This window comes from Micropterus dolomieu, linkage group LG18 (genome assembly GCF_021292245.1).
Source record: "Micropterus dolomieu isolate WLL.071019.BEF.003 ecotype Adirondacks linkage group LG18, ASM2129224v1, whole genome shotgun sequence".
Classification (NCBI taxonomy): domain Eukaryota; kingdom Metazoa; phylum Chordata; class Actinopteri; order Centrarchiformes; family Centrarchidae; genus Micropterus; species Micropterus dolomieu.
The window spans coordinates 8,524,519-8,532,440 of NC_060167.1; the positions used below are offsets into that span (position 1 = coordinate 8,524,519).

Sequence of the window (7,922 nt, forward strand, 5' to 3'; positions counted from 1 at the left end):
GGGGGGGGGGGGGGGGGGGGGGGGGGGGGGGGTGTTGTGTTGTCAGGTCCTGCGCGGTCTCCTTGACAACAGGATCCCCAACAATGGCTTCTACAAAGAAGGTCAGTCTGCTCACATCACTTCAGCAACACTCAACTCCAGTTGTTTTTCTCCTTCTCTTAAATTTTTCTTAAACTTTCCTGCAGCTAAATGCTGAAGACAGAGATTTTAAAAATAGGTCAAGATATTTTAAATACGCAAATACTATTCTTGGTTCGCAGTCCCATTCAATAACTGGGCATTGCAGAAATCTTGGTGTTATTTTTAATCAAAACCTCAGTTTAGACAATCCCCTCAGGAACATTTCAAGGATAAGACCTTTTCTTTCTGCCACAAATCTGGAAACTGTTATTCATTCCTTCACAACTAGTCAGTTAGACTACTGTAATTCCCTGCCCTCTGGTATCAGTAAAAAATCCCTCTCCTGTCTCCAGTTAATGTAAAACTCTGCTGGTTGATATATAAATAAAGAATGATCGTGATGAATGTCATTGACAGAATCTTAACAGCGATCAAAATGCAAGTTATTTTATTTCATTAGTAAATTTAGAGTAGTAGTATAGTTTAGTAGTAGTAAATGTAAACAATATTTCTGTTAGATAAGAGATACTCATTGCAGCAGAGTGGAGAGTACGACACAACTCTGTTGTACTGATTGAATTAGTACTGTAGAAATGTACATTATACTGAATTTACAATTTCAACCATTATAGTACTGATAATTCCATCCAGTCATTATTTCCATTAGGTCTTCTATTATTTTAATAATCAGCTTTTATTTTGAAATTTATGGTATATAAGTCAAAACGTTTTTTTTTATATCTCTACTATAACTGTGGGGTGACTGTGGCACAGGCTCCCCGGCTCCTCCTCTGCATGTCGAAGTGTTCTTGGGCAAAATACTGAACCCCGATTGCCCCTGGTGCTGTTCCACCAGTGTATGAATATGTGTGAATGTTAGTTTCTGTTTGAGCTCAGTGATTGAATGTGTGTGTAAAAGTGCTTTGAGTGGTCGAAAAAACTAGAAAGGCGCTATACAAATACGGAGCATTTACTATTATGTCTTTTTCTGTGGTTTATGTCTTCAATAATTGCATTATGTTCTGTTGATTTGTGTGTATGTGTGCGGTTCAGTGTTCATGGAGATCGTCGGGGAGAAGTCTCGGCACTTGCTGCAGGAAAACCTGCATCGGATCACATCACCTTTGCAGGTCATCTGGGGGAAGGAAGACAAGGTACAAACTAAACACAGTGATTGTCTTTTAAAAACTACATGTGTTAAAGGAAAAAGGCACAACCACACAAACAGATTTTCCTAGAAAGAGATCTAGTACAGCAACAATTTTCTTCAGGTAATACTCAACATGTGACCAAGAAATATTATAAATTGACAGTGATGGACGAAGGATTTAGATAATTTACTTAGATAAAAGTACAAACGAAGTACAGGCAGGCAAGACAAACAGCAACTACAACACACTGCAATGACCAGACACTGAACAGAAACAGCAAACATATATACACAGGGTTAACAAGCAGGGCGGGGGCAACACAGGTGACAGAGATGAGGCTAACGAGACACAGGCAGGCAGAGAGACAACAGGGGAAAACAGACAGACACTAACAGGTTGCAAAACACAAGGCAAGAATCTAACTGGAACTCACAAAAACACAGAACACAAGCAGACAGATCGCAAATAACCAACAGGGAAACAGAGTGGACTGGGATCAGACAAAAACAAAGAGCAGATCAACATCACACAGGCAGTGGAAAAAACTAACTAACACCGGCCACACTGAAACCAAAACTAAAGAAAAAATCTTAGACAGACTAAATAACAGATACAGAAAAGACTAAAATAACACAACTGAGAAAAAAAATTAAGTGGAGTACAATATTTGTCTCTTAGTAGTAGCAGAAAATGGAAATACTCAAATTGTACTTAAGTGCAGTACTTGAATAAATGTTCATAGTAATACAAATTGAGCAAAATTTAATAAGAATAAGAGTCTTCAGCCATGCTAGCGACTCTGTGAAGCTGTATTTGGGCACAGCGGTGCTTTGAGCTAAAATGCTAACATGCAGATATAATGTTCACCATCTTAGCTTCGTGTGTTACCATGCCAACATTTGTTAATAATCACTAAACACAAAGTATGCCGTTTGTTTGGCAGTTATTTGGTAAAAAATCAAAGAATTGGACAAATTAATTATTATTATTATTAATTATTAACATTTTGACCTGATAATGGCACGAGATGGAAAATTAAACAAGTTAAATTTAACAAGTTATTCTGAGTGGAAAGTGAATTTCTGAACCAAATTTGTTAGTTTCAATTTCAATAGTTGTTGACACGTCACTCAAAACTACCACCACTAACATGAACCTCATGGAATCACCAGAGTCATCAGTATTTTTATCCTCTGGGGACCATGAAGGTTTCTAAAAAGTTTTGTTGAGTTATTTCAGTCTGGACCAAAGTGATGGACAAAGTGTACTGAGTATTACTGTCCATACAGCCGTGCTGCTAGCATAGCTAATAATAAATCAATATAATCCACAGCTGATCACCATAGGTGTCACCAATATCCCCAAACATGACAAGCTGCTAATAAACCTGTCTACTCTCTCAGGTGGTGGACGTGTCGGGGGCGGCGGTGCTGCAGGCGGCGGTGCCAAACTGCCAGGTGGCTCTGTTGGACAACTGTGGTCACTCTGTGGCGTTGGAGCGGCCCAGGAAGGCCGCCAAGCTCATCACAGACTTCCTGTCTGCGCAGGAAGTCAACGGTGAAAGCGCTAAAAAACATTCCTGAAGAAAACTTTTGATTCACATGTCGACCCCTGACCTCATGATGGATGAAGAAAGCAAGGAGAAGGAAGGTTGTGATGAAGAATATCAGTATAATGGGATAAGACTTTTCTACAACAAAGTTTAAACCTGAAAATTAAATTAACGCACAAAAATGGGACAAAATGGCAAATATTCCTGAATTTTTTACACACCATGCAGGAGGCTGTAGTCTCTGTTTTAGATGCTGTGGTTGGATGAAAACATTCCACGTTGGGATTTTGCACATTTCACTTTCAGACAAACTTTATTTCAGCCTCTTGTGTCATGTGATTGACAGGTGTTTGTGTTTGAAGTCTCCTGCTGTGAACCAACTGTATATTTAATATATTCAAATTCAGAATGACAAAGAGGCAAATGAGATTTATTTTACAAAAAACATTAGATAAATAATTTCTGCACCTGTACAAAGAAGACTATGGACTACATAAATAAATCTTTTGAAGGAGAATAAAATTTGTTTCATGGACTGATTGGTAACATGTTTTGTGTTTTTTCAGCATGTAGTAAAATTCCAACAGACACAACTTCACAGCTTTATCAAAGAGTGGATGATTTATTTGAAATGAACCACTCCACAGAAGCAAGTGGAAATTATAAGTTATTTATAAAAATTAGCAAAGTGACTTTATCATATCACACAAAATATAAACATCTAATCTTTTAAGGTTTAAAATGACTTAAATACTGTAGCTTAGTGTGTAATTTGGTCCAATAAACAATATATTATTTTTTAGTTCTTCAATACTGTGTTATTTTATGGAACAGTACAGTTCTTAATAAATTACTTAATAATAAATGCAAAAACGAACAAATGAATAAGAATAAGAATAAACAAGAATAGTCCGCAGCCATGCTAGCGGCTCTGTGAGGCTGTACTTGGGCACAGCGGTGCTTTGAGTTAAATATCAACATCCATTTTGTTTGGTTTAAGAGAAACAGGTTAAAACTCTAAATTACTTAACACCCAACAAAACACATTCCTTCTGACAGGTTAGAAGAGTATGAAAGTCCAGTTATGAAATATTAGGTGTGACAAAAGTGAAGTAAATCTCGTGGTACGTCAAAATTAAGCGATGAAGAATCAACATTTTGACTTTTTATCAAACAATTATGACTATGTATTGTATTATTTTGACTTATCATAAGTATTTTTATCATTCCTAGGATTTCATCATTATTTTTACTTTTCCTGCTGGAAATTGGCTTCGAAAAGAGACTCAAATGTTGAAGTGTTTTCAAAAAGAAAAATTTTATTGTCTTTTGGAAAACAGCAGCTTATTTCTAAATCTTTAACATTTAAAACTACATGACAGAAACAAACTGGGTATACTTTTTATACAGTTTATGTTCATGTATCTTTTGTGAATCCCGGATGTTGTGACAGTAGTGATCCATCACACTATTGTACACCTCTTTGACATGTGCAGCTGTGAATGCTGTCTGCGCATGCGCACGTCTATGTTCACAACACGCCGTCATGTTTCCAAGTTGATGTGGTCGGTGAGTAAAATGCTGGAGCTGTAGGTGATTTTGAATAAGTTTGAATATTTAACAATAACAAACAGCAGTTCGTTGACTGTTAGCGGTGTTTAGTTGTCATTTCAGAAGCTACGAGGTAAGTTAGCGTATCCTAAATTAACCATAACACCTAACTTAGCTAAATGTTTGACTTTCTGTTAGCTAGTGTTGTTAGCTTCAGCGTGTGCAGCCATGAAACCAATGTGTGACACTTAAACGAGGAAAAGCAGTCAAACACAACTGTTCAGATGTTCAACAGCAAGTTATCAGATTTTGCCTGGTGGTTAGCTAGCTGTCTTGTTAGCTAAGTTTATTATTTGCTTTGTGCATAAATAATGTTAGGCTCTAATTTGTTGTATTCCTTTGTTGTGAACGGAAAGTCAGACAGGTGCTTTTAATTAATATGTTTTGGTCCTCTCTGACCTTCATATCCAAAAGAACTGTAGAGACATAACGTACATAATGTTTGCATTGACAGCTAGTTTGTACTTCTTAAGTTTTACCACGTTACTTTTTTATTTGGCTAACTTTAACTAATTTTTATTGCTATTGTCCACTTCATGTATCGCATCTTGACAAATTGTGGATAGACTGCTCCCATAATGCCATTTACCTATGAATTTAATCAAAAGTCGGACAAGTTGAGGAGGATTTTGGAATCGTTGCTTTGCTTTTAGGTTTTAGCAACTCTGAATTGACCCCTCTCTCTATTTTGTTGGTGTGTCTTTGGGTGGGTTTGTTATTTGTTCTGTACAAAGTAATACCAAAAAAAGTTGGCTGCAATTAATGGTTATTGTCATTATCTATCCTTTGGTTAATAACCAGTAACTTATTTAATCTATCTATAAATCTCAGGAAATTCAGAAAGATTTCAAGCACAATTTCCCAGAGCCAAAATGACGTCTTAAAATGATACTAATAGTGGAAACACTGAATTTTGTTCTGAATGTTTAATCTTTTGAAGGGTTTTGCTTATTGTCACGCATAACAAGAGACCATCACGTTTGTCTGTACTGTAACAAACACAATCCTGCTGTAGGATTGATGGATGTGTGTACAAATAACAGACCCAACAACAGACTTTAAAATCACGTTGAGTTGACTTGATGTCCGTTTAACCTTCAGTGGTTTTTGTTTTTCAGTCTGAAGTCAGCTGATCGACCTCCTGCTCGTCACCTGTTGGAGTCTGAGTCACCAATGCATTGATAGGATGAGACGCGTCGACAAGAAGGACGAACCTGCAGTTTACCAACGGGTCGTGTTGAAGAACTCCTCGCCGTACCACTACATGAAGGTCTGCCTGTAAGTCACTGTGATGTCTTTATTGTAAAATACCATGTTTATTTAGTAGATCATTTATTGTTTTTGTTTTTTTAATTGTCTCTAAAACATCTTATTAAAATGTTTCTATATTGATATTATGGTTCTTCTGTCTTAAAAAAAAATCAAGTTAATCTATATTTATCCATAATATGTGTGTCATTCATTCCACATGAAATTTCCTTGTGTGTGTTTAGTGTGCTGGAGGATGCGTCAACCAGACTGAGTGCAGTTGAACTGAAGCTTTTTATCATCACAGGTCTGAAGAGTCTGTATGGAGAGGTGAGATCATTAACATGGTTGGGGTCGGCGGTTCGATTCCAATGGACTGATAATTTATTCAATGAAGAAAATAATTATTAGTTATTGGCTTAGTTTTTCTGTGTTATGTGTTTTAGTCTGTCTGTTAGCAGGATGTCTCCTAAACTACTTGAAACATACATTTGTATATATATGCTTCAGGTGGGAGCAGCATTGTCCTTTGACCTGTTGAAGTACGATGAAGACACCCTTACTTTTCTTCTGCGTGTTTACAGCAGGTGAGGTCATCAGCAGCAGGATGGGAAGATATTTTCACTCCTAAACTAGATGTTTTTTTAAGTGTGTGTGTGTGTGTGTGTGTTTTCAGGGGTTTGGTGAAGCTGTGGAGCTCCCTGACTCTGCTGGGCTCCTACAAGAACCAGGCCTGTGCCTTCAGAGTGCTGCAGGTCAGCAGACTACTGGGATACATGCAGGGTCATTAGTTTATATGTCATGTATTGTGTTTATCTGTATGTTTCTGTGTTGAATATGTACAAATTGTGAAAACAAATCTCTCTGTGTGACCATAAATACTGTCTTTCTCTTGTGCCAACTTCAGGTGTCTCCGTTCCTGCTTGCGTTGACCGGAAACAGTCGAGAGCTGCAGCTGGACTGAAGGAGGAGGAGCATTGTATTCTTCGCGATGAGTTTCTTGTGGAGCAGTATCTTTAATAAACCGCGGCTGTGCCTCTCTTCCATCACAGCAGCTCCATCCCCCTGCCGGCTGCTCCACGTCGGCCAGCGAGCTTCCCTCACCAAAGCATTCTCCTCTCGCGATGTGGAGCTGTTCGCCGAGCTGACAGGCGACAACAACCCACTCCACCTGGACCCGGCCTACGCCAGAACCACGTCCTTCGAGATGCCCATTGTCCACGGCGTACTGATCAACGGCCTGATCTCGGCCGTGCTCGGTACCAGGATGCCTGGCCGTGGCTGCGTCTTCTTGTACCAAGAGATCCGCTTCCCAGCGCCACTTTACATCGGTGAGGAGGTGCTGGCTGAAGCCGAGATCCGCAAGATCAAGATGTCATTCGCCTTCATCGCTGTGACATGCACGGTCAAGGATAAGGTGGTGATGGAGGGGGAGGTGATGGTGATGATGCCCGAGGAGCAGCAGCAGAAGGAGTGAGAGGACAGTTACAGTGATTAAAGATGGCTGCTGCAGCACTCACAGTGCAGCTGTGCAGCTCCTGAGATAATTTGGTTGTAACTGTTATTTTTATTTGATGTGTTGTTTATAGATTATTGCCTGGAAACATCAAGTGCGTCTGGACAGAGCAGGTACCAGATAGACGTGTCAAGTCACTTCATGTTTATTTTGTTTAGCGTGTTTAATTTGTCAGATCTGCTCTGTATTTTGTTTAATGTGTGAAATGCTGTGAGTGGAATAAAAACGCACAACAATGAATTTTTTTTCCCGGTTATCTTTGAATTTATCAAATCCATTCACATGCTGTCACAGTTCAGCTGTGTTTCTCAGTTCAGTTCACTTTCATTGCCTCTGTGTTTACCCCTGCCACCTTACTGTGGTGTCCAGTTCACACTACACGATTTTAGTTGGCACATGTTTAGTGGCCCCTAGTCTTAACACATTCAAGTATTCAACTCTTGCGACTTTGAACAATAGTTCAACTGTTTTTTGGTTGACCTGGATGCTCTCAGACCCTGAAGTCCTCATCAAGACAGCACCTGTAGTGGGGGGGAAAAGTCAGAATTCCAGTGTTAAGCTGGAGAAGAGTGAGCACAACATTATGAATATTTATTTTATTTTTAATATTTATTTCTGTTTGAACTTGAAAGATTGTTTTTGACCTTAGAAACAGCAATTTTAATCTCTTTTAAACAACTGCATTCCCCGACACGGAAAGAACTCCAGTGAAGTTTCCGGACGA

At 38.8% G+C, this 7,922-nt stretch overlaps 3 protein-coding genes across 6 annotated transcripts in view; all 3 read left to right on the forward strand.

Moving 5' to 3' along the window:
- Positions 1-3,358, forward strand: part of LOC123956484 (monoacylglycerol lipase abhd6-A-like) — a 13,769-nt gene extending 10,411 nt beyond the window's left edge. For all 3 annotated transcript variants that reach the window (XM_046028695.1, XM_046028696.1, XM_046028694.1), the window contains 3 exons: positions 47-101; positions 1,174-1,274; positions 2,675-3,358. In XM_046028695.1, coding sequence (XP_045884651.1) covers positions 47-101; positions 1,174-1,274; positions 2,675-2,854 — 336 coding nt within the window. In that variant the 3' untranslated portion in view covers positions 2,855-3,358. The remainder of the gene's footprint in view (positions 1-46; positions 102-1,173; positions 1,275-2,674) is intronic.
- A 937-nt stretch (positions 3,359-4,295) lies between these two features.
- Positions 4,296-6,728, forward strand: rpp14 (ribonuclease P/MRP 14 subunit). Of its 2 annotated transcripts, none has more exons than XM_046076496.1 (6): positions 4,296-4,392; positions 5,553-5,712; positions 5,928-6,012; positions 6,193-6,269; positions 6,359-6,437; positions 6,590-6,728. In XM_046076496.1, the coding sequence occupies exons 2-6, from the start codon at positions 5,621-5,623 to the stop codon at positions 6,644-6,646; spliced, it is 390 nt and encodes a 129-aa protein (XP_045932452.1). In that variant the 5' UTR covers positions 4,296-4,392; positions 5,553-5,620; the 3' UTR covers positions 6,647-6,728. The 2 variants fall into 2 exon arrangements, with proteins under 2 accessions (XP_045932452.1, XP_045932451.1); XM_046076495.1 differs by having other exon boundaries at positions 4,377-4,507.
- Positions 6,674-7,438, forward strand: LOC123987524 (hydroxyacyl-thioester dehydratase type 2, mitochondrial-like). Its single transcript, XM_046076494.1, has one exon. It carries the CDS (start codon positions 6,674-6,676, stop codon positions 7,157-7,159), a length of 486 nt encoding a protein of 161 aa, XP_045932450.1. The 3' UTR covers positions 7,160-7,438.
- The last annotated feature ends 484 nt before the right edge of the window (positions 7,439-7,922 follow it).

Excerpts from the sequence above, each read along its gene's own strand:
- LOC123987524 (XM_046076494.1), top strand. The coding sequence starts at position 6,674 with ATGAGTTTCTTGTGGAGCAGTATCTTTAATAAACCGCGGCTGTGCCTC.
- rpp14 (XM_046076496.1), top strand. The coding sequence starts at position 5,621 with ATGAGACGCGTCGACAAGAAGGACGAACCTGCAGTTTACCAACGGGTC. Across the intron at positions 5,713-5,927 it reads CACTACATGAAGGTCTGCCT|TGTGCTGGAGGATGCGTCAA; the intron begins GTAAGTCACTGT and ends GTGTGTGTTTAG. Across the intron at positions 6,438-6,589 it reads GTGCCTTCAGAGTGCTGCAG|GTGTCTCCGTTCCTGCTTGC; the intron begins GTCAGCAGACTA and ends TGCCAACTTCAG.